General features: G+C 36.7%; 1 protein-coding gene across 1 annotated transcript in view; it reads left to right on the top strand.

The window, feature by feature from the left end:
- Nucleotides 1–26,714, top strand: part of LOC108552072 (KCNQ potassium channel) — a 100,222-nt gene that overhangs the window by 67,378 nt on the left and 6,130 nt on the right. The window contains exons 9-12 of the mRNA XM_017906471.1: nucleotides 3,474–3,494; nucleotides 9,435–9,670; nucleotides 14,807–14,899; nucleotides 22,982–23,138. Of these exons, the coding sequence (XP_017761960.1) occupies nucleotides 3,474–3,494; nucleotides 9,435–9,670; nucleotides 14,807–14,899; nucleotides 22,982–23,138 (507 nt within the window). The remainder of the gene's footprint in view (nucleotides 1–3,473; nucleotides 3,495–9,434; nucleotides 9,671–14,806; nucleotides 14,900–22,981; nucleotides 23,139–26,714) is intronic.

Raw genomic sequence — 26,714 nt, 5'->3', positions numbered from 1 at the left:
ATATATAATGTGTTCTAAATAATTGTATATGTGGTATATGTTGAATAGTGATTTGTATTTACTTCTTTGAGCACTGTACACTTTTAAAAGTCGTGTACGTCCAAGATTGTGCTTTCATTCTTATGCCGAGTATATAAATTGAATGGAAACATCTCTGAAGAGAATAAAAGTATCAGATACGAAACAAAAAGCGTGAAGAATGGAGAATAGTTTACTTTGAAGTATCAGTGGTCAGAGGAAATATTTCATTCTTCGAAATTCAAAAGTAAAATATTCGTATGAAATTTTGTTACAGTAACATATATCCGTATCTGTGTTAACAATGAAAAGAAGCATCGAATTAGTTTCCTGTTTTTGAGTTCTGAACGTTCCTTTGTCAGAATTGAAAGCTCATCTGATTTTCCTGCCGTGTGTAGAACGGCGTGGCTCGTTTGATCTCGGTAAATTACACCGAATTGGAGGAATTTAATTCGTACCAGTTGCGAAAGAAATTTTTTTCTTTTCACTTTGTTACAAGGTTCAGCCATTAATCATTGGCACCTTTCAAAAAATAACAGTACTATTTTAATTAATTCTCGAGTACAGCACTAATTTTCAATTAATTCTAATTGCATCTTTTAAACCGTTTTATTCTCTAAAGGATTGAGTTAAACGTTACCGAGATTATTCGAGTCAGTATGTACAAGGTATTTTTAAAATGACGTTGGAAATTACAGACGCGATCACAATTAGGATCATTAAACAAAAAATATATTGCTTTAAACATAAATATATAAACATTTTGTTTTACGTTTAATACATTCAGAAACATTTTGAAAATTATCAATACGCTCAAAATATCGGTAATTTATGTTTCCAAGCTTTTTAAGCTCGATATAATTAACATAATCAGACATACTTAGTTTTTGAAATGAAACAGAAATTATTAAAGTCACGATTGTCATTTGACAGCTTGCAAACTACTCTGATAAATATTTTAATAAATAAGAAATAATTACTCAAAATACTTTTATAGGTAGATAACAGCGCAATTAGAACGAGTTGCAATTTTCCAAATTATACATCCACAATTTTCCAACATGATTTTAAAATCAACCTGCTTCCATCAGAGTTCTCGTTCGAGTTTGGTATCGAAGATAGTAAACGTTGTTTCGACTGAAGCTACCTGTTGGCACGTGAATTCGCTGATTATCGTTGAAATCGCGAATAATTCGCGAATTCCACTAAAACCGAGACAAGACATAAAAAGAAGAACATAGAAGAAAATAAAAGAGAACGAAAAACGGAAACAAAAGAAAAAGAAAAAAAGATAGAAAATAAAGGAGAAAATCGTGAATGCAAATATGAGATACGCGAAATTCCATTGCGATTTCGATATCGATCGCGGGGCTACGATTATCCCGCAAAATCATGCAGATAATTTGGCAGTGGATGGATGCAAGCAGAGAATGCGAATTCTGCTCTGTGTTTTCAATGTGCCGTTCAATATCCGAGATATCATTATAAATGAGTGTTGCTCGTGATTATTCGTGTGTTGATGCAGTTTCAAATTACGCTTGGAAGCTTTTGTATTATTATATTATTCGTTCTTTCCAGTTTCTCGAAATTCTCGCTTCTCTGTTGTTTTCTCAACCCTCTTCTGTTGCATTCGTTTCGGTGTCGTTTAGAAAACGGATCGTATCGATCTTCATTCCGGAGATCGGTTGTCACTTAACGCAGCGTTAACTTCCGCTTCGTTCGTCGGATAAATTTCCCAAACACGGTCTAACTTGCGGTGTAATCGAATTAGGGATAACTTTTTCTTATTCTTTCTTTTTTCCAGGCGAATAAAAATTTGAGAAAAAATCGTTCTCGCGTGGATATTTATTTAATGAAAAATTCGAGACATTGATCGATAGCTTTGTAGATTCGTGAGAGAAAATTGATCTTGTTGTTCATTGATTTTTTTTGATGTTTTTGTCGTTTATTTAATCACATGCGAGGCGAGGAATTCGAAGAACTTAATTTGGGAATACTTGATATCGAAAATTATTTAATATTCTTTCCTTCGTGAAACGGATTCATATTTGTCTAGTACTCGGGTTATTTTTCTCAATCTTGAAAGAGATCTCCGTATTTCTCAGATCACACAGGTACGAATTTAATAACTGTAAAATACTGAATCACGGGTTTCAGGACTCGGGAGTGCAATAATTCAGAAAATTTGATTAAGAAAGTTCAAAATTTGCCTCACTTCAAAAACTAATTTAAAGTAATTTCGAGGTTATGGTTTACTTTTCTCAAGATACTGTATAAAAGTTAATAGTGGTCGCACGTCGAAAGAAAGCTAATTAGAATTTTCTTTCTTGAATTCCTTTTTTTATGTAAACACCGTTGAAAATATTCAGTGCTTCCGATCGGAAAATCTATTTTTTATTTCGAAAGATGATCTCTCGTTCGATTACGCTACGAATGAATCTTCTGTAAATTTCGATATCGAATACCTGTTACTTAAGTGAATGCTTAGTTATATTTATTTATACTTTCTCTTCGTAGTGTATCATGCAACGTTTTATAAAAGGAAGATCTAGAGGAATCATCTTTTCATTTCTCCACGATATCTACGTTCTCTCACAGAATTTGCTTTCAAAACTTCGATCGATCGATTGTACCTGTTATGCAAATCGCTTCTCGCATCTATTATTAAAAAAGAAAAAAAAAAGAAAAAAAGAGAGAAATATTAACTTTCGAGTCAAGTGATCGACATGACTGAATTTAGATTGTATCATATACTCGTGTACATATATAAGCTCCAGACAAATGTATAAATATTGTATATAAAAATTCTCTTCTCAATCGCATTCGTTCGTGATATGTTGGTATTTCAATTTCTTTCATTCTTAATATTCTTTGAATTAGTTGCTAGTTTCTTTCTTTTAGTGCGTCATTAGCAGTTCAATTATTTTGCTTGGACAATTTCATTCGCTGATACTTTATTCGCCCGTTGCAAATTTTATTCATTTCTGCTAATCTGCCATCGAATACAATGCCCGTAAATTTTCAAAATTATTTTATATTAAAGCTATCAAATCATTACTCGAAAAAGGATAATTCGACGAATAATAAAATTCTCAAATTTATCAAAAACGTAGATGAAACTATTTTTAAATTCCTTCGTAAATATATTCAAGTTCGGGACAAATCAGGGAGAATTGAGGTTCAAGTAAAATGTATAAATCAACACAGAAAATTTTGGATATTTCAATGAAAGAAAGTAAATAAATGACAAAAATTCTACTTGAGGAACATTTCTCGCATCTGCTGCCAAAAAATTCGCGCGTACTTACACCCCATCGTCTTCGCTATTTCTTTTTCGTCCTTTCTTCTCTCATCCGTTCATCCGTCGCGATTTCTATTAATTCCATTTATATAATGTATATAAAATCAGCGTTCGTCTGATACGATATATATAAAATGTACCTGGTATATTTCAGTTGATTTGTGTAAAGAAGATGGTATGTAAAGGCTATTTAGATTTATTTCAATTTTTACTCTTTTGCATGTTTATTTATTTATCAATTATTATTCACATTTCTTTGTCACGTAACGGGAACATGTCGCGTTTTGCGGAACCATTGCCCACACACGAGTCTGTTGAATGTACCAATTCGAAATTTCTTCTTATAATATCTCTTACCTGATAATCACTTTTAGCTTCCAATAATTCACACACACACACGCGCGCGCACACACACACACGTATCTATATATACAAAAGCAAAGATGAATCCGGTTTTCGAAAATCTCACATTCGATATTTTCGTCTTACGTTCATTAAAAATGGACGTGAATTTTCGATGATAATTTACATTTATCTGAATATGTAATTTCATCGAGTCGATCGCGTTCATCGTCCCCAAAAATGACAATAATATCTGATTAATACGCTTTTTAGCGATTTAAGCTTTGAAGCAATTTGCATTGATCACTATGACGAGTAATTAGAACACGTGGGGGTCGTGTATGTCGCATTCGTGGATCGTTGTTGTTTCGTAAATCAAGTATCGGAGAAGGCTGGGCGCGATGATCGGCAACCCTAATTAGCTCGAAAGATTAATCGACGATCCACGAAGGGACTCGTTTATTCGACGTATATACTTATGCTCATTTCTCTATGTGTCTGTATTATTGTGTTTTCGTTTTCTTTTTTCCTTTCTCTTTTTTTCGTTCTTTTATTTTCTATTGCACTTACCAAGCTTCGTCTCACCATTTGAATTTTCGAAAGTGACGATTATCTGTGCTATGCAACGTGGTGTCATTGTGTTACGTACTATCGTGCATGCGCTTGAATTCTGTTTGTCGTGTCTCTGCGTACAATATATACGTGTGGGTTGCTTCCACGTACAGGGTGTTGAGAAGGTCGAGGATATTTCTTCGGAGTTGCTTCATAGATCGTACACCGTCTTGGCTCGTTTTCCTTTCTTCGCCGTAATCAGTTAGGTAGCAAAGTGAGTAGAGAGTATCGTAAACGCGCGTATATTTTATTATTTCGACATTTAAAGCTTGAAGCTTCGTGCGAGTAATTTATTAGCAATCTGTATCGCTTTAGTGTTTAAGTGGAAAATGTCTAGTCGAGTTTGGTAGGTTGTGTAATTTTGCTTAATGGTCATTGATAAGCTTCGAGGTAAATTTCGTTGATTTTCTTTCTAATTTTCTTATCTTTTCCTGTTATTTTCTGCTTTCATAAAGGCAAATATAATCGTAGTGATTTCTATACTCTGTATCTTTAAGGGAAACATATTTTATGTATTTTAAGGGTCTGTATAAAAGAAAATACGATTCGAGGTTAGGATTTGAAGAGGGAAATTAAAATAGATCTATAAATTAGAAATAAAAAGCTCACTCGTACATTCAGGTAATTTTACATTTTCCTCTAAATGTTAAATGTGACAAGTATTCTTGATATTATTGACATCCTGTACGTACAACGTGCACCGAGGACGACGAGTGACTCTGCTGAGAAAATACCATAAATAAAACGTCTGTCACAGAGAAATATTACTGTTTACATTATTCCAATTCACGCGAGTAAACGTCATCCCTATTACCTCGCAACACTGTTATTAAATTATTAATCAATAACCGTTAGCGACACATAATTCAGCAAGTACACACCACACCACACTACACGAAAATTCTTCGTTTCCTCTTACAAATTTACAGTCTACAATTCCATCGAAATTGTACTAGTTTCGATCAGCCGCATATCAACTAATCAAAATTCATTATACACACAATGGCCGATCGGAAACCGCATTTCAGTCGATTGAAATTCAGCGCGTTATAACATCCCACTTCCAACCGCATTTCGATTGATCAACATTTATATACCGGGCAATTTCCAATGGGAAACCGCATTTTCACGCAGGATGGTATTTTAAAAATCCTCAAGCGACGAAATATCACAACGCGAGTGGCATTTCGGAGACAATCTCGGGTCAGAGTCGTTTCGTCGTCGATTCAGTACACGGTATACGTGTGGCCATTTTATTTTCGCATCTGCCTGCAAGCAAAGAGACGGACGCGTCGTGGTTCTCACCGAGAGGACGGAGAATTTACGCTCGCCAGCTGTCGCGATCGCCCCTCGAATTCTTCCGGTGCCGTTTTCCTTCCCGTCGAGACCCGATTGTTTCCTGAATCGCGATAGAATGTCTCGTTGTCCACGCGAAACGTTTCATGGCTTTTTCGCTGGCAAATAGGGTTGGCCATTAAAACGCTCTAAAACGCGGCGACGCTTCCTGAATTTTCCCACCCACGTGTTCTTTCATAACGCATTTCCGTTTCCTGATTTCCCGTCACTCGGCTGGGTTATTCATTTCTACCCCCGGCTTTTCATCTCTTTGGCTTCGCACACCCGTCGTTTTCCATTTCGCTGAAATTGCCTAAGTCGAAGATGATTCGACGTCTAGTCGCAGACAGTGATCGAATAACGGGTTTCGCGATACTTTTGCAAATTATCGATCGATTTTATTTAGCTGTTAACGGGATAATTTGAGGATTGTATCTTCTAGTTTCGAAGGAAATTCGCGGTACTCTATATAGGTTTCATCGTAGTATGAGTCTTTGGCTTATAAGCGCGATAGTGATTTTGAGATAACATTTTCCTATAATTTCTGTTCGTATTTTAAACGAGTAATATGAAAATATTGCTATAAATATACTTGTTCGTGTATCATCGTATCGTGCTACGCAATCTTTTGTTGAAATTTTATTTTCATTGCCTCTGATATCACGTAATGTGTCATTATCTTGTCAGTTCAGTACCAGAACCATTCACATTAGTAAAAAAGTTGTTTAAATACGGAATTTAAATCTATTTCTATTATGGAATTTAGGAATAAATATCGATATGGCATAGAAATACTTCATACATGAAGTTATTCTACTAAAAAATAAATAAAATATAGTATTTAAATTTCCGACTATCATTCAAATGAGAAATAAGTTTTAAAATTACCACAAAGAAAATCATCACATTAATATTCCGTAAGAAAAGAAATAAAAATATCACCATTATGCAAATTATAAATAAATTCTGACACAGTGCAAAGAAACTTCGACCGCACAGGTAGGACAGGTAGAACCAACCCTGCAAAGAGGTAGCAAAAACATTTCTATCGTTATAATCACTCGAAGGATTTCAAATTTCCAATTAATGTCACGTATGAAATATCTGTCGAGTTAATATCCAATTAATAGCACGTATGCAATTATGAATTCTCATCGGCTCGTCTTAAATTCTCATCACGGCTTGTCTTAAAATTCCATCTTCGATCTGGTTAACTTGATTTACCCCATTGAACGTCGAAGCTGCCGCGTAAAGATTCCGCGAGCCAACAGGCTGTATCGATTATGGAAATTTCACCCTCGCGATTTCCTTTTCAAGATCTTGCGTAAGCGCTTAATCCGCGAAGTCTAAAATATGACGTTAATACGGAGTTTATGTTGCCGGCCCCGCAAGCAGGTTTGAAAACCGATGCTGACCCACTTTCGTCATTCGTGCCCGGAAACTCGTTTCGTTTTCGACGTAACCGTCGTAGGGGATGGTTCGCCCAGCTACGGAAAAAAATTCGATAAACCTGAAAAGGAGGGAAGAACGGATTCATCCTCGTGGCTCTTGTTTTATCTTAGCCTACGGTAAACAATTCGTTTTTCGGCCTTTCCTTTTTTTCTTTCCAACCCCTCACCCTCTTGCACACGTACGACAATTGCAGTTTTTCGAATGGTGTAATAAAATGTCGCGAAAAGGAATTTTAAACAAGTTTCTGGCATCCATTTAATTAATCTCGAAAAGTTTTGAAACTACCCTTTTTCCCTTATTGTTTCTTTTTCTCCCTCCTTTTTCGCTTGTTTGAGGGACATGTAATTAGGTTTTTATCACAATCGAGCTCGTTGCTTTCGTTTCGCTTCCTTCCTCTTCGAGAAATAACTTAGCAAGATGATGGGATTTGTTATTGGTACCATGTCGATGGAATTTTCTAAAATTTGCAAATTTTCCAGTTAATAATTTTAGGGACGATTAAACGTAGAGACGATTTGGAAATTGAAATTAGAAACGATTAGGTATTTGTGATACTCGCGAATTCCTATCGAAGTGAGAGGAAAATAATTTATATGCTCTAATGGTACACAATTGGACTGCAGAACAGGGTAAAACGGTGAGCATAAATAGACTAAAATGTTCCGAATGAATCACAAATCATGGGTAGCTAGTTAACCTCAAACACGTTATAATCATAGCACGTAACATCTTTTGATTTTTCAATTTATCATCGAGTTGTCACGAATGTTCCTCCTGTTACCTACACTTCCACCTAGATTCTATTCATATTATTATCTCGAAATTTTCTAATCGATTCCCGAGTTACGAAGAACGTTGAGCGTGTAATTGGTTAGTGTTTAGGGATTTCGAATAAAGATCGTATCATTTTGGAATAGTGTTCCCACATTTCGCAGGCATTGCAACCGCATCAAGAGTCTGATACGCTATCAATATGTCATCATCGCTGTGCGCTAACAATTAGCGCGGAATCTCATAGTGAGATAGAACCGTATGGTTAATCTGGTCGAACATTGATATTCTGATCGATAATCTGATCGCAAGGACTGTTGGATCACTAGCAATGTACCCGTGCCCGTTTACTTTTACGAATGCCGGGTGCATAGTTGCCTATGAAATATGAAGCGGATCATACATTCAATCGAATCCTAAAAAGGATCTATGAGTACAAACGGTAGGAAAATCGTGATAGACCGCTTGCTGGAACGTGTAATCCATGATCCTATGAACTGGAAACCCGAATGGTATTATTTCCAGATCCTAAGACTTTGATCTCCGCTATCGTGGTGTCAAAGCATTCAGAATAGACCACAGCGAGACCGCGAGACCGCTAAATGAAAGGAATGTGCCGCCTATCATGGCATACCGTGAGATCTGAATTAAAAAATACTGCGGTCCTCAAACCTCGACCTTCCTTACAGCGACAATCGACTATAATTTCGGTCTTGTGATCTCGGTATCGTTGAACGAGGAATTAGTTATTACTAAGTTACGAAACACGTGTCGAAGTAGTGAAAGCTGTTGAGACACTGGGATAGGGAAGCTTGACACCATAATAAATAGACTGGACCACTCGAGAATCGTAGAATTATGGAAACTATTAGATTCTACTACGACTAAATTAAACTACTACGATTCTAGAAATTTCAGAGTTCAGACCACATCTTAGGTTGCCAGACCTGTGACTATGAGAAGGGGAGACTCATCTCGAAATCGTAGGTCTAATTTTGAATCATCTAAACACCGTGGTATCGTGAGGTATATGAGCTTCTAAGCATAGAAATCATGATGGCTCTAAACATGGTGACTATTAATTACTACAATTTTAAAGTTGCCAAGCTCTCAGTCTTGGAATACTTCGTCTACTCTATGTCATCATAAGTTTCCCTCAGATACTCGGAATAATGTACACTGGATCCCATGATTTCGATATCACTTATTTCATTATTCGAAGCATAAATATCTCAACTTTGTCATCTTCTATGCCACGAAAATGTGAGACCACTATTCCAAATTGGAATACGTATCTCCAGAATCTCCAAACAAGATCAGCTTGAACCTAACTATTTTTCTAACATGGACACCTCGGAAACCAACGAACACCCTTTCCACCTCCGTATATGTCCTGAAAATTACAACCTAACTGCGTCGTGTCAGCCGGCGAGTCTAAGTTCTCGGCGCACAGGTGTACCGCCGGTGGCGGAATATAGGGAGCTTTTCAGATGGATCCGTGCTCGGGGCCGAGCTGTGGCGCTCGCTAGTAGGGATAGTGCATGTTGTGTTCGACGTGTGTTGTAATGGGAGGGCACCGGGGGTTCAGTCTCTGATGATCCAGGTGGCAAAGAAGGCGAGCGTACTGAAGAGGCGGAAGTCGAGGAACCGGATGGACATGCAGCAGCAGCAGCAGTCGTTGCCGCCGGTCACGATATCCGGTGGCGTGTCCAGTGGTGGCGCCACCGGCGACGCTGGCGGCCAGAACGACAACCAGCGAATGGAGAACGAGGGTGACGTTATCTTCTACATGGAGGAACCGAAAGCTGGCACGCTTAATCGTGCTAGGCGCGACAACCGGTGAGTCGAGACATCGATTTTTCTCCTTCGTTTGCTTCTCTGCTCGATCAAGCGTCGAGCTAGCGTTCTAGAGAACGGATGTTGAATCAGTCGAACGAGGAGGATGTGAAACCATGACGTAGTTAGAGTATAAGTATGATGTTAACCTTTTGCACTCGAGAGGTGATTCTTAGTCACCGTTTGTTTTAATGCTATAACTTAAATAATGAGTGATGATAGTTATATTAAGAACATCGAAATAAAATTATTCTATTCGTTCGTTTCTCACGCAAATTCATGATTTTCTTTTTTTAATTTTAGCATAAAGAGTATTTGTGAGTTTATAAAAATCCAAGAAGAGCTTCGAATTGCATCTTCATAACGAAGAAATCTTCGAGTCCAAAGGGTTAATATTTTTCAAATAGCCTTGTACTATATTAGTCACTCAGAAGCCAATGCGTTCAAGTTGATTTTCTGATATTTTCCGACTTTTGTAAATTTTAATGGAATAAATAACATACGTTTTAGTTATCAAATGATTTACTATTAAGCCGTTTTGCTTATTGGAAAACATTGACTTTCTCGATTTCTATTTTCTAGACTTAACCACATTGGCTTCTAAGCGACTCATATGTATCTGACCTGAATAATTTTTGAGCACATGAATGATTATGTTAAGGCTAGGCCAGTCTGTTACGGATTCGACATCTGATCTGTACGAGCAAGTGCCAGTGACGGAATAAAAAATTTGAAATTAAGTCGCGTTGAATATTCCTAAGGCTTTGATTAATCGTTCTTGTCAGCACATTTGACTGCATAAACAAAACGTATGCAGATTCCGGGATTGCTTTTAAAATGAACGAATAGTCTACTTCGTTTTCAACTTAATGATCGTTAATAGGAAAAATCCAATGGATAAGATTTAACTTCTTAATAATTTTTCGACGAAATAAATTCATTACAATGCAACCACGTATGTTTGAACAATTCGGACAAAATAATCCGAATAACGAACTCATTCTGAGAGTAGGAATTTGCCTTATTCTTTGATAATTTCGCGTTCTGATAATAGAATTCGCCGCTCGGATAACCAAATGCGAATTACATCCACTTAATTTTAACCGAAACTTTAACGTTCGTTTTTCACCACCTTCTAAACATTTCTTCGCAATTTGTGAAATGTTATTAAATTTATGTGAATAATCTTAGGGTCTTCAAAAATTCGGTTTTTGCCATGATTTTAAGGAATTTATAAATTATTATGAACTTAAACTGTTCGCCTTGTTACGTCTAACAGAATTGGTGACTAGTAATAAATAGTAAATTTTAATATTTTGTCGTTACAGAAGTAATTAGTAATTTTCAGTCGAGATATTTTCTTTGTAATTTTATGTTACATTTAGGTAGACGTATTTTAGTATTAGATATAATAAAATAGAGATAAATGATACAATTTAATGAAGATTTATAATTGTTCGCTTGCCAATATTTGCTAGATTATTTCTTTAATTAATATCTTCACATTCCTTGCTATCAAAGCTTCAGTATAAGCAGTAAATCGTTTAATAAATATATTTTGCTAGTCTCTCTTCATTAACTGTTTTCAATTTCGAATTAAATAATTTAAGAAATCCTACACATGTGATACTAAATTCAGAAGCGAATATAAATTTTCCCAATAGCAGACACATTTATTTTGTCAGACCATGATTTTGTTTTAAAATTGCGAAACAAAGTATCGATGCAGGGTACCGTTCCAGCCAGCACTCTACTCGCACCCGACCTAAAATATTTTTATAATTTTCAATATTACCGTTACCAAGTAAACTTTTGAGGATCGCGTTGAATTTCGAAATAAACTCTCCCGGGTTGTATAAAATTTGCAAATCGAGTTCTGCGAACTGCATGGAGTTGCGAAATAAGGTCTCACGTACTTGTTGAATTTTTAACTAAGCCCTCAGAGACACTGTCCAATTTCGGAATGGAACCTCTCGGCCGAATTTCTGGACGATATTAAACGATTCAACATTTTTCTATCAATTTCCACCGCGTTCAATTTCCTAAACGCACTCGTTATTTACATTTACGAATTATCCACGTTTATTCCGAATCCTTGACATTTTCTGAGACGATTCTGCGTCAGCAATCTTCGCGACGTTACCCACAGAGGACGCGAGCATCCCGTGAAAAGAAACGCGAATTCTCAGCGGTAAAGAGTCGCGGGTAATTTGCATACTTGAGGTCGATGGCACCCGAAGCTCCATTTTGAAGTTTCACGATTTACGGAAACTCTAACCGCGTGCTATAGCGAACCTTCAATCTCGTCGGGACGCTAGAGATTTCCCGTCGAAACTTTTTAACGCTGATCTGGAGATGGAGAAGGAAAGAGAAAGAAAAAAAATAAAAAACGGCGAAACGTTCCTCTGCATCGATTTTAATCTATTTCGGCCATAGTAGTTGCGTGTCACTCCGCTTCGATGCTTTAGAATTTTAGAGTTCAATTGGTGAATCATTTTTGAGTGAAGAGCACCGGATAGAGTTAATAACGGGGATTTTAGTGAAACGACATTTCGTTTGTTGATCATAGTCAGCTATTAACCCTTTGCACTCGACGACTTTTTCGTTACAGAAAAATAGTAATTCGAAGACTTTCTGTCATAGAATCGACGATATTTTTAAAATGGTAAATGAGAAATCATATGCAAATTAAGACGTAGAATTATTTTTCTTCCACATTCCACACATCGTTAGATAATTTTAAATTTGATATATTAATTAACGTCGATCTTTAGAATCTGATTAAATGGTGACGGAAAATCACCTCTCGAGTGCAAAGGGTTAATCGTGAGAATGATCGTGAAAGTAAATAGTTGGAGTCGTTTATTTTGTTTGGGGATATTACAAGTTTCGCCTTTCAGAAATTAGTCAGAAATAAATTCAGAAATTAATTATGGTACAATTATTTAATCTTTTTATCTGACCAACTCTGAAAAGATGATTTTATGTTATTATAATAGAAATGGTTATATCAAGATTTGGGCCATCTGGGAACCATATTTTTCTAAAAACAAAATTTGCAGAAGGTGAAGTCTCGCTCGTAATAGCTTTCAAGGCTTGATGGGTAAATATTCGTGCATCTTAAACATTTTGATTGCATGGAAATGAAGAATGGTATAAAGGGAATTATCATAGTCATTTTAAGGGTTTCGTTGAAAGAGAATGTCTCGAGAATTTATATTTCTGTTTCAAAGGAACGAGCAAATTATACTACTGTTGCATTGTAATGAAAAATAATATTATGCATTTACTGCATTACCACGAAATTTCGCAATATTTCATTTTTACGGTGCATAAATACGACTGAATAATCAGGTTAAATGAAAAGTTTAAATAACTTTTGTGATAGGATTTATTATATTAATACCAGTATGAGATAAGAATATAATTATGTAATTGTATTTATTCGCGTATACCTCGTGTGTATTTTTCACATTTTTACAGTACTGTTGTTCCTTTAATTCGGTTGCTTAATTTTGTAATTTGCTCTAGAGAGAAGCTCGGAAGCCGACTAACGTAAGGCTTATTAAATTAATATTAAAAAGCTTGATAGCCCAGTTTCGAGCATCATCCACCACACGCACATTTTAAACGTTATTCTCCAAGTAAACTCTCGTTATACATTGCTTTCGATATATTCTTCCATAATTGACCGTTCACGTTAAAGCAACGTACAATGCACGTATGCGTATAACTTGTCAATTTTCGTCTTCGAAGCACATACACGTTATTTCTCTTTATATCTTGCAAAGTTTCTTACAAAATTTTTGATTCTCTGTCTAATCTTTAGTGCAAATCGAGACCTCTGTAGCATCTGTCTTTCGAAATTTCACTTTTAATCCATTTTTACCACCATAAGATACCACAAAATGTTTTTATTATCGTATTTTCATATTTTATACTGCACAAATTAATTCTAACATTTTGTATTCAGAAAAAATCTTTATTCGCACTTGTATTGTGGAATTAGAGAAGTAACCTTCACAGAATCCTTGTGTCAATTATTTCCTTCAAAATATCAGAAACAATACGCATATGTTTTTAGTGTAGAACACATAAATTCCAGTTTCACACACACGCAGTTCACGTCTTTATTCGATCCAGAAACTTTCCTCAAGAATGCTTCTTAAGCAAGCCACTTTTCCATTCGATGCAAACTTTTCTCCAAGAATTTTCTCCTCAGGCAACTCATTCCCCTATGCGATTCACAATCTTCAAAAATTCTCCTTTTAAATAACTTGATTTTTGTTTTTTATCCGATTTGAAATCTTTCATTAGATTTTCAACCTTAATCATCTTACTTCTTATTTAATTCGAAATTCTCTTCAACAATTTCTTCTTCAAGCCATTTAGTATTCTATTGGATCTATAATCTTTCCAAGAGACATTAACCTTGCACTCGTTTTCTTATCGTACTTAAAATCTTCAAAAAGTTCTTTGAGGAATTAATTAATCCATTCAAAGAGCAAAAGTTTCTTCAAGAATTTCCTCTTAGAAGCAACTTACTTTTCTATGTAATCCAAATTTTTCTTTTCCATTAATTTACTATCCCGTTTAATCCGGGAATTTTATTTCTCTTCGAGAATTTTATTTTTAAATTATTAGTTCTTATATTCAACTTCCGAAGCCTTTAAAAATTTTCTCTTTCCTCTACAATCCTTTTTTCTATTCGATCCAAAATCTTCTTTTAACAGTTAAAAACAGCGCTCCATGAAATCCTTAACACCCAACAATACAGTGCTAAATATCCATTCGAAAACAATTTTATCCCTATCGAGGCGTGAAAATTTTTCTAAAAATCGACCCGTCAGCCTTCACTTGATAGACGGTTTTTGAAAAAAGAAAAAAGGAAAAGTCTCGTTTGCTAATTACTCGCATCAAGTATCGGTGAAATGGAGCAGGGATTTTCGAGGTGTGCGTAAGAGGCTGGAGCTGGGAAAATCTTTGGAAATTTCGCGGGGAAATAATAGCTGGTTGGGGAAAGTTGGCGTGACAGGAAACGTCAGCTGGCTGAAGGGCACTTTCTCTAGAGCGGCTTTGAACGTCGAACGAACTAGTTCTCGAGTTTGGTAGTGTGAGTAGCGTATTTCCGGTTGGCAGGGGAAGCCTCTTCACCTCGCAGACGAGCTCCGTCACGGAGGCCACCAGTGACGAAATTGACATTGACATCGAGGAACCGCAGAGGGTCACCACGTAAGTACGCTTTTCCTTCTGTCATCTTGCCAGATTTTCGCGCAAAAATGCGCTAGAAGCGTTTTACTGAGAAGAAGCTTAACAAAGGAAACGAAATGTTTCCTGTACTCTCAATTGCTACTTTGAGGAATTGATCGAGTGAATTAAGAGAAAGATCGAGTTGACATTTTCCTGGTTGACGCTTGAAGTGTGGTATATATCGTAAAACTTGTAGTACTACTTGAAAACTCGAATAAAGTTGCAAGTATGTAATCCAGCAGCTCTTTGGAAAAAGGGTCCCTTTGTAAAATCGTGTTTCGAAATATTCGAAATTGAAACTATTTTTTCGCAAACTTTATCTCACTATCAAGGGAGACCATAAAAATGCAATAATTGGGAAATTAATGATCTAGAGTGCAAGAAGGATTCTTTTTTCAAAATGAGGTCCTCAGCTTCTAATATGTCGAACAGTAATTAAATAGAAATCTTTGCAAGTATTTCTTATTGTTAGAGATGTAAATGTAATACTGAGTTTATTAAGTAGTTTTAATATTGGAAAATATATTAATTATTTTTTCAAAATTACATGGAATACAAATAATTACCGATATATTTGACTGAATTAGTGTGTATCGAAGAATGTTCAGGACTAGAGAATATGTCTGATCGAAACTCTGTTATATTAATTCTTATTAGAAGTCCCATGAGAAAAATAGAAGTTTAATCTCAAGCACATTTCAGTCAATAACATTTTTCTAACAACAAAGCTTCATAGCCCCTATTACGTTATCTTTCATTTCAATATTTATATTTTGAGAAAGAGCTTGATTCTGCCCTTACCTAAAACTATTAAAAAATAAACTAATAATAAAAAAAACTATAAAAAATAGGGTAAAATTCGATACAGTATCGAGACTCGTAGTAAGGTAATTGGGTCAAACATGAGAGCCGTGGTCTAAAAGTAAACAACACTGGTCAGACTCGTGGTTAATTTTCGTCGTGTCTCCACATGTTCGACGTCCTTGTTGATCATGGCACGGGCCATCGGAACTCAAACCGCAGGGTAAGAGGTTAAACAGAATAAATACACTAAATAAGGAAAATCTCGGGTCTTAATAAAATTGATTTAAAACTGTTGTAAATTTGAAAATAGTTAATCAGTTATTTACAATTATGTACATAGAATAGGTGTGATTAACGAGGCGTGCCCTTCGCGTCGAAGAGTACGGGGCTATTTTTGAACGAAGGAAGGGAAAGGATAGGATGATGCGTTTCGTCTGCTAGCGGACACGTCAATTAGGTTATCCAGCACTATCTAGGTCGGCTAACTATCAGAAACACGCGTTGCCTAAAAGAAACGTATTAAACGAAAAATCCAAGATTTCCCAAGACGTTTCTCACTTCCTAATTTCTACCACGAAATTCGTGAAACGGTTTTCCTCGATACGTAGACGGATCTCCTTGGAAAATCCGTGTATGAGTCAACTCTTTTTCGTTTGCACGTCGAGCCTGATAACAACGGGGGCGAAATGAAGGCGCGAGCAAGAGCCGAGAAAGCCTATATCTTCATGCAAATTACTCTCAATTTTGCATGCGGAATCGATATTAACCGGAGAATTTTCGTCCAGCACGTGCGGCCTTTGTAATACGCGAAACGGCTCTAAACGGCAACGTACGGCGTACATTCGATTCAACGACCAACCAGATCTCGTTAATGTTAAACGCGTCGCGATTCATAATCTTTCTGCTACACAATCGATCCTCTCAAAACCGCCGCAAAGGAAGTATGTAAAGCGTGCGGCGAGGAGAAATTTCCACGCGGCCGCGGCTCGGTGTTCAATGCAAACCGCGCGATGGTGATTCGTTTTATGGAGTTAAAGGGAATTTTGGTACCAGACGGGATTAATCTCGTTTGTTTGTGTCGCGTAAGCCCTTTTTAATACCACTGTACCAGACTTTATACGGGTTATGGAAATTATCCTATTTTGAATTTATAGATTCATCTTGGAAAGAGGCGTTACTGGAATTATCAAACGGGCAAAATGTTTACAGGATTTTAAATGTTTCTTTCCCGAGATGTTACAAGCGTTCAGCTATTTTTACTGAAATTTTCGTTGAACGTCGAAACAGAGGCGAGAACAAAAAAATTGTAATATTTTCTCGAGTACTTTTAATATATTTTACCACATACGCGTAAATAAATTTAAATACATCTTACATGTACATATTTTTATTATATCGACTTTAATTATTTTTAAATATGCAAACTATGTTTGAGTAATATGATAAATAATATAAGTCTCACACGACCAAAAATATTTTGGCCTTATTGAAAATCCTGTTTAGTCTTATCCAATGGGAAAATCGAAATTTCTTCTTTCACGGAATTTCCAGTTTTTCGTATTATAGTTCTTTACCAGTCTTGAATCATTTTCCCAAGAATTTATAGGTTTAGATTTTAGGGTTGTTTTGACAAATGGAAAATCATTCGTTGGACTTTTTTAAAGACTTTCGTGTCAAGTGTGAATCTCGTTGTATTTTATCTTAATGAGGTCTACTTGAATTCTGGTTGGATATAAAGGTACAGAATATTGGAATTTGATTTGTAATGGTATTGGAAACGTCGAGTATATACGATGGTAGTTAAAGGGGTGAATACATGGGGAATTGCAGAAAGTCGGTGAAAAGGTCAAGAATGTGAGAGAAGTAAAAGTAATAACTAAGTTTAACTTCGTACTTGCTTTTTTACGTCGAATATTCAAACAGTTTGATGTTATTTCAAAAAACTCGTGTAACTGAATTATTCTTTTCTCTTCGCGAGATTTTAACGATTCCCTTGAACTTGCGTTCCATTTTACACTTTTGCCGGAATTTTAAAATAAGCGAAAGGTGAAGGAGAGGTCCTTAAGGACTTAAAATCATTATCTAACAATCGATGGATCTTTCTTTCAAATAGTTGGAGTATTTTACAGATAAATATATCTATCATAAAAATGATCGTTTCAAATAGGTACAAAATAATTAAAATAATTATATGGCTGTCGACACAACGAACGTGGTAAATAAATAGGGATAATGATTATTATATATCGAAGAAGTAAAATAAAACGTTTCGATCCTTATCTTCATTCTCCCTGTAAGAAACATTACGGAAACCGTATCAATTATTCCTTCCAAAATACCACAATCAACCTACATTCCCGATGTGTAATAGAACATCCGAATTCCACTTTCACAGCACAGAATTCGCTTACAGCCAACGAGACAAATATAGTGTGGTCGTAAATTAAAACATCGTGGCTGTACCGATCGCTATAACGACACCCAGGGTCGTACACGACTCGTAGAAACACCTGGAATACACAGGGTGATACACAACGTCTGTCACGCTATGTACTCGTAATTAAAAAATTTCCAACAAAGTTCGTAATAACAAATTCACTGTAAATACTCAGCAGTAACTACTATCTTTGGATAGTCTAGCTAAATAAAAATCGAATCGTTAAATTTATCAATTTATTTTGATTTAGCACGATTCGCGATACCCCAAAATACTTTCAAATTAAATTTTGTCACGTTGATAGTAAATTTTCTCGAAATCCTTCACCTTCTCAGCTATATTTTCAGTCAAATCTTTGTTCCAACAGAAGAATTGGTATCGCGGTCTTGTTACACAACTCTGATACTCCATTTCTTCTTCCTAAAAGTACCTCTACTGACCAGTACTGTACGAGCCTTCTAACTTGGTAGTCGCGACGACACAAGGGTAAAAAGAATATTCTCTTCCTTCTGTCTTTGATGCTCCTGAAATCTATTCTCTTAGTCTCTTGACAGCACATTCTGACATGGTAACAGCACAAATCGTGTATTTTATTAAATAATTAACACTGATCCTGTATCTCCACCAAAGTGTAGTTCTTGTCTCGATGTATCCCTGTTTACTCTCTTTATCACCTAGTGCAATATAATTCCATTTCTAGATGTGACACCTGCAACCGGTAATGAAGATTCATATGTTTCATCTTCACAGTTATCTTAACCCCTTGAACGTCACAATTCGATATTAAAATCCTCTTTCACGATGACGCAAATTTTCTGAGGCATATGTAACTGGTAAATTGGTAAATCAAAGATCGATTTCACCGTGGGATTGAACGCGATTATGTATATAATCTGAAAGTCGATTGATACTTTACACTCCAGTGACGGGTTCTTCATGTCAAATATCATAATTATAAGCTTTAACGTGCGTAAAATTTAACGACTTTCTAAAATTTTAATCTTATTTCATCATGGAGGAAATAGAAATAGAAATACTATTTCCATGTATAATTTTTCATAATTAAATCGCAGTGTAGGGGGTTAATTCGATGAATCAATTTTAGGACTAGCACGGTATGCGGATCAAGATATGTAACATAAACATTGAGATGCACAAGCAACCTGATAATCTGTAAGTACATGTAATTGGTAAATAAAAATCTTTTGTCCCGACGTATATATACGATACAGTGGTTGGACGAGTTGACGAGTGTAATCTTACTTCACTATAATCAATCAGACCCACGTTACTTCCGGTTACCAACTTACCAGTCTCATGGAATACACTATATTCGCTATGTAGACTAACCCGCTAGACAATGGTTTCACTATACGTTTTCTCCCATTCACTCTACCAAATAAATCGCTTTTTGGAGAATATTATTTTCACAAAGAATCACCCTCGCGATCAGAGCTATAGCAAAGCCAGCCACATCTTCGAAAGCAGATCCCAAGCACGTGGCATTGACATTTCGAGGGAGTCTCCATTCTCAAAAGCGGAATGGAGCGTTACCTCGCGGCAGCTCTCGTGAAAAGCTTCTCTCACTCTCCCTCTCTCCGTTCGTCTGTATCTCCCTCTCTTTTCTCCTCTCTCTTTCGAAAAGCACGACACGTAAGTGCTTTTTTCACCGGTGCATTACTTCGCTTCACGGACGGCCTATATCCTTTGCAAGCCTAGCACTCGAACCTCCGACACAAAGACAAGTCGCGTTCGGAGTTTCTCTCTTTCTCCTCTTCTTCTCGCGGCGCCGCGACGCGCATCCCTCGAGTTTGATGCGCGGTCCGCGTCTCTATGTTTTCTCTTTTTTTTCCCTTTTTTCCACCCTCCCCGTTCAACCCTCACCCACTTCGTTCTCGCTTTCGTCACGAAGCGCGAGTTTGCCTCGCTTTGTCGCTGAAACGTGAAATCGTTTGTGAAAATAGCAGCCGAATAGTCGACCGTTTTGTCGAGCCACTCCAATTTCTACCGCGAATTAAGCATCTTCGACACGCGAACGATGGGTTGGGAAATTGGGTGGTTGAATTGTCGCAGGAAAACGCGAAGATTTAGTGTCAGTTTCTCAGGAAGTACGAAACGTAGATGACGTGATGGATTTTTGGTCCGAATGTGGTTCGAAGGGGTGTATTTAAATACCGGATTGGGGTTAAAGTGGATGTTTAGATGGGGATTGGAGTATATGAATTCGATTTTACTTGTATGCATTGTATTACAAAGTTTGATTGATGGTATATAATGAAGTTATTTTAATTTCTGTATGTGGGGAATTATTGTGGTATAATATTGGTTAAAAAATAGTTATTTATCATTGATTGAAGATATTATTATTTTGGTAGAGGTTCAGTAATTAAATCTGTCGTTTTCGCGGAGTTGTTTTAATTCGTATAAGTTTGAAACTGTAATGTAGTAAATGTAGAAACTGTAATGCACGGGAGGTCAATGCGTTAAGTGATACAAGTCAACCAAATGGTAGACAGGAAGATTAATTTTATTAAATTTATTTCGAACGACAGATTTTATGACCAAGGCTTATATCTGCTTAATCGCAATGATTTTATAGTGAGAATTTATTTTTGGAATATTATATTTGTTTTTTTATTGGGAAAATTTAGTTTCATAATTACTGCGTGTATTCTCCATACTTAAACTTGTCTATTTAATTCATACAAACCTCCAGGTAATTTTTTACTAGGGATTTTTAATAAAATTCTTTAAATTTCTCTTTACATTATTTTTATATGTTCAATGGATGAAAGTAGCGAGTAGCGCGAGTGTAGCATTCGTGCTCCGGCAACTGCTGATTCCACTGAAACTTTGCCTCGGGTAAATGTCGACGGTGCTTTCTGCCAGATGAAAAGACAAATATTATTTTATTCATAATGATTTTTAGTCTCGAAAAAGTTAAAGGAACCGTGACATTTTTACATTCGACGAAACTTTAGTATTAGAATTTCTGTTGACAGTTTGTCTAGTATATATAAAATCCTCTTAATATAGTTGTCCAAACAAGACCAAGGAAATGCCTCTTACTTAATTGTTAATTAAAATATCGAAATTATACCAACAATTTAACATTCCATTTTAAACAAACATTTACACTGAGACATATAAACAGATAACCAATTTAAATTCCATTGCTCGTTCTTTTAAACATTTCCAATAACCAATGTCATGTCTTAATACACATATTTTATGTTTACAAAAATATTTGTAAATAAATATTATTATACGAATCTGTAAATTAAAATTGAACTTCACGCCAATCTTCCATTACACATCTACAGAACAATATACAAACACAAACTAATATATGCAATGAATTAAAATTCCTCTATAATCTATAGGCAGCATACACATAGTCAGTTTACCCATTCTAATAGTATCTCGATTAAAAACCACTGAATATTTAAATTCCTTATTTCGATCACGATAGAAAATGAGAGGAAAGTTAGTGATTCTGTAGAGTTTCGCGGCAGTATATATGAAAAAACAGCCAACAAACATCGCATGGTTTCGCGTAAACTCGCGCCATGAAATACCGACGGTAACAAACGTCGAGAAGGTACCATCGTCGAGGTCGTTCGAGTAACGCGAATCTCCTCCCAGAAGGAGTATACAAAATCCTCCTTGTCCCATTTACGTTCCGCGTCGAGAAAGCGTCTTTGCTCATGGCAAAGCAGCGTTGAATCGTAAACAACCGAGGAACGAACACTCTTCTCGAGAATGGCCCTGTGAACCGGAGAGGGTAGGTGAATGGTACGCGTGTCGTCTAAACCAGCTAGCAGAATCGTGAACCGACAGCGAAGAGTGTTTTCGTGTAATTTGGAATATCGATAGGTGAACTTACGCCAACGATCGATGGTCGATGTCGTCTTCCTTTTTGGCCAGTAATTATTTTACGATATCAGTGTCGAAGCAATGTAGAGTCACACATATGCTGGAGAGTATTTCTGCTCTAAAATTTCCGCAGACTAAGGACTGGATCTGACTTGATCTCAACTCTAACTAACTCTTAAAGATTGCTACTAATAACGAACAACTCTTATTAGACTCGCTCTTAAAAGACTCTTATAAAGCTCTTAACGAACTACACAACTCTTCACGAACTAAAAACAGTTATACTCTATTTTCCAGAACGGACCCTTTTAAGACCGTCTGAAAGGCAAGGGCCTCCCCAGAAGGAGGAGAAAACTCCCTCTACTCCAAGTTTAGGGGTAGAAGAGACTCCTCCTTTCGGCTTAGACTCTCCGAAAGGTCACCCTCGGTTTACGACGAGGAAAGCCGGGGTTGTGCTAGGCCATCCCATGTGGCCTGGCCCCGACCCCCTATGACCTATCTGACAGCCAGACCCTAACGGGTCCTCTGAACTTGGCTTAGTGTTCCCTGCAGGAATACTTTCGATCATTGTGTCCTAATAATGCCTAAAAATATCCTACAGCAGTAACGCGAATCTTCTCTGGAACTCTTCTTCCTTTGACTTCTTCGTGTCTTATTTACGAATCAAGCTCCATCTCCGGTTTCCTAAATTTCGATCACTTTACTGTGCCCGATTTTCACGATAAATTTGGAAAGGGAATTAATATTCTTTATGGTGTGAATAGTAAATAGTAAATAATTTTTGGAATCAAGATACGAAATAGAAATGTTCTTTATTTATGTTAGATTAAAAGTTGCACGTGAATTATGTCCACGTGAGAAAGATAAAGAAATGCGACTAGGATTTTACTTGGAAACGAATTGCTTTTGACGAAATTTGTTAAAAATAGAATTACCGTGCTTTTCAGGCTAACGGAAGCACATCGAAATGCCATAAGGGCAATCAGGAAGATCAAGTACTTCGTGGCCAGGAGGAAGTTCCAGCAAGCACGGAAACCGTACGACGTGCGCGATGTGATCGAACAGTATAGTCAAGGCCACCTGAACATGATGGTTCGAATCAAGGTAAGAACAATTTCGTTTGTCACTGTTTATTTAGTTACCGTTTATTTATGGTGGCTAATTACCGCGATACATTATGACGTACAGATACCTGAACGTATAGTTTATTATCAAAACAGTTAATTGCTTATTCCGGCTTGTGCAAATAAACGTACAATTGCTGCAATTAACGATTAACGATTAAATTATTTGCATAATTTCGTTGTAAAATTCATTTACAGCAAATTAAACCTTCTGTAACATTTTCGAGTTTGCGCCGAAAGGGATAAATAAATAAATCTTTCGGTGCGAGGATAATAAAATACTAGTGAAACAAAATAAAATAAAATCAGTAATGCGATAGAGTCAAAGTTATTTATAAATTACTGGTAATCAATAATTGCTGTAAATAAATAAATCATTTCGCGCAAGAATAATAAAATAGCATGTAAATACGAGAGAATATAATAATACGTTCGAGCTAAAATTATTTGCAAAATTGTAAAATACAGATACGTAGAGTAAAATTTTCGAATTATGACTAGTGACAATACCGTCGCGTAATTATGCCGAGTATACTCCCATAATTCACAAGAACCAGTAAACCTTGCGACGACCGAAAGGTCAGTATCGCTGTAAGACAGTTAACGAATGAATAGCTGTAACAATTCATCTAGGACAGATTGTCCACGTTGCAGTTTCGAATCATATTGTTCTATTTGAACTAAAGCTGTAACTATAGTTCCAGTACACCGTAGTACAACTGGATTCACGAGTTATACATTTGTCACGCTAACTTCGTGTCTTGAATTTATGAGACATCGGTTACCGTCGAGTTCCGAAAAAGAAAGGGGAGGAAAGTGAGAAAAGGGAAACTAGACTACGAGGGTATCGTGCACGCAGAAAACAGAAATGTGAAAAATCACGCAACCCTTACGAGCAAACTTCCACCCTCCCATTTCTCGTCTACCTGAAACTTCCCCTAAACTTCCTTCCTTATGGCATCTTGAACAGGATAGAGTGCTTTGAACTTTCATCTTCTCGCCTTATAAATCCTCTCGGATAGAAGAAATTTCAAAGAAGATTAGTAATAGCGTAAAAATACGTCAACTATAGGGTTTGCGGTAAAAATGTACAACAAAACGTAGTTAAATTGGTTATTATTCAGATATGCACAACCTGTTTATAGTCGGGAAATTTCAGCAAAGAATCTCTGCGAGGAAGACCTGGGTCCTTTTGAGTGCTCGTGAAACTGCCAAGTTCCTTTGCTAATGCGAATATTGGTGTTTACACGTGTACGCGTGCGGGTTCAATATGACGGGGAACCTGGGAAAATAAAGAATCGAGGGAAATATTTTCCACGTTCAAATTAGAATCCTCGTTGACAAGTTTCGAGGAAACCACCCGAAGATCGGACGAATATTATTTTATTCGGAAGCGAAAATTAACTCTTTGACCATCGTACGGGGGCATTCGATACATACACAAGACAAAATTCGCGTGGAACGTCGATACTTGTTATCTCGAAAATTCGTCTATCAAATTCGTAACGAATCACTATGAATGAGTAAAACACAGGACGAACGGAATGCTAGCTCGGAACGTTGAGAGAAACACTTTGATCATTGCGCGAACCAACAAAAATACGCGAGAATCGAGAAGATCATAGAATATCGATAGCTCGATCAAGAATTCCGTTTATGGGCACCAACGGATCGCAAAATGTGCACAAGTACAGTGGAACCTCTGTTATTCGAATTAATCGGGGATTATAAGCGTTCCGATGAGAGAATTTATTAATAGAATACTCGATTTTGCAATTTAATAATTTAAATCTAATTTGGTTGAAAATTCGTGTATCCCGAATTTTCTACAAATTATCTGCTAAATCGCGCAACGTTTTTAGTCAATTTAACCCATTAGCTGCCACGATACCCATTTGGGGATTTTGGAATTTTATGTACACCACTCGGCGCTAAAAATGTATTTGGTACGCATGACAGTTTAGTTTTATTCTATATAATATATATCAGTCAATATTGTATGTAGCAAAACGTGTCTACTCTGTGCTTCGTTTCTATGCAACAAGCGAACAAATTTGAAATTCGTGTGTAATTTGAACGGAACAGAATCGTCATATTTGAAGCATTATATTTTTGGTATGGTTTTTATATTATAATGAAATATCGTACATAAATATGTCATTTAGAGATTATAGTATGTATAAGATAACGCATATAAGAAAAGAAATAGTTTCTTATTAGTTTTCTTTCATGCAATCTGCCACAGTCCCCATTTGGGACTTTTTTTAAAAATATCAAATATTTTCAAAACAAAATATAATTTGAATATAATTATACTGTTATACAACCTTTCGTGCATATATATAACTTATCCGGCGAAAAATTTCGAAAAAAGAAATTTGACAGTTAATGGATTAATTTAGTATGATTGCATCCCTTTTATACCCCATACCATCTCAGCTCCATTTCTAAAGCCTCGACTGCTCGAGAATATCTGGCTACGTTATAATCATGATTATATTCATGTTCTCCATCGTTATTCCTCACAGATATAAGACTTTACTGCTATGCTGCAGCAAACGGTTCCCGATTTCCACGATAAACGTCATTTTCAAGGTGGTACACAAACCCCCGTGAAATATATTTGCAATTCGGATAATAGAAGTTTCGAGGAACAGAATATTCGGATCACGAATTCCAAACAAATTCTCTAAGCTATCGCTGAATGTACCAAAATCAGTTACAAATCGACCGAAACAAATCCTCGCCGATGAAATGACCCATTAGCCATCCCGAATGACAGCCATTGAAAATTCTCTTTCTTCCTTGTCGGTGCAAATACACGTCGATTCCGCTGTGAAATGCCAGCTGGGGGAAAGGAAATAGAAAAAGAAAGGAAAAAAGGGAAAAACGCTGGGAAGATGAAAAATCGGTCATCGAGGCGAGTAACGTTTAGCATTTCGCGATAGAACGCGCCGCGACGCTCGCGGCGTCGGCACAGAGACAATGACGGCCGTTGTATCGCGTATCGTTTCCCATCGGGGAAATGCAGATTGCGCGTCGACAATTATTACGTCGCTGCCAATCGCTGTGAGCGAATAAAGCCAATGTCAGCCCGCGAGACAATGCAGTTGTCAATAGACGGAACGCCGGGTGCTGGGTTAGGTGATCGGCTGTCGACATAATGGCATGCCAATCGGGACCGTATCGAGCACCCTCTCGTGTGCTTGCTACTGCACTTTGCGCTGTTTTAAGGGATAACCCTTGATCGATGGGCAGCGAGGATCGTTTTTGACAGGGCTTTGACGTTGCGCCGTTTTGCTTCGCTGTGTGCGTGCATCTCTTGCAGCTATCTATGAGGTTGACCTTTGGAGCATAGACAGCAGGGATGCTGGGTGTAAGAGATTAGTTGGACTAATATCGGAATTTGCGTTGGGACCTACAGATATCGCGATGATTCCTCTGTTGGATATCATTGTTACTAATTTCAAGGGTTGAGGTTTTCATTCGGGTTCCTGTTTGGTGGATCGAGGGATGTTTGCTATAGGGTAGTTAATTTTGCAGAGAATTGTCTTCT

Source organism: Eufriesea mexicana, unplaced genomic scaffold, assembly GCF_001483705.2.
Source record: "Eufriesea mexicana isolate 0111107269 unplaced genomic scaffold, ASM148370v2 scaffold5407, whole genome shotgun sequence".
Classification (NCBI taxonomy): Eukaryota; Metazoa; Arthropoda; class Insecta; order Hymenoptera; family Apidae; genus Eufriesea; species Eufriesea mexicana.
This window is presented reverse-complemented; position numbering and strand designations above follow the sequence as displayed.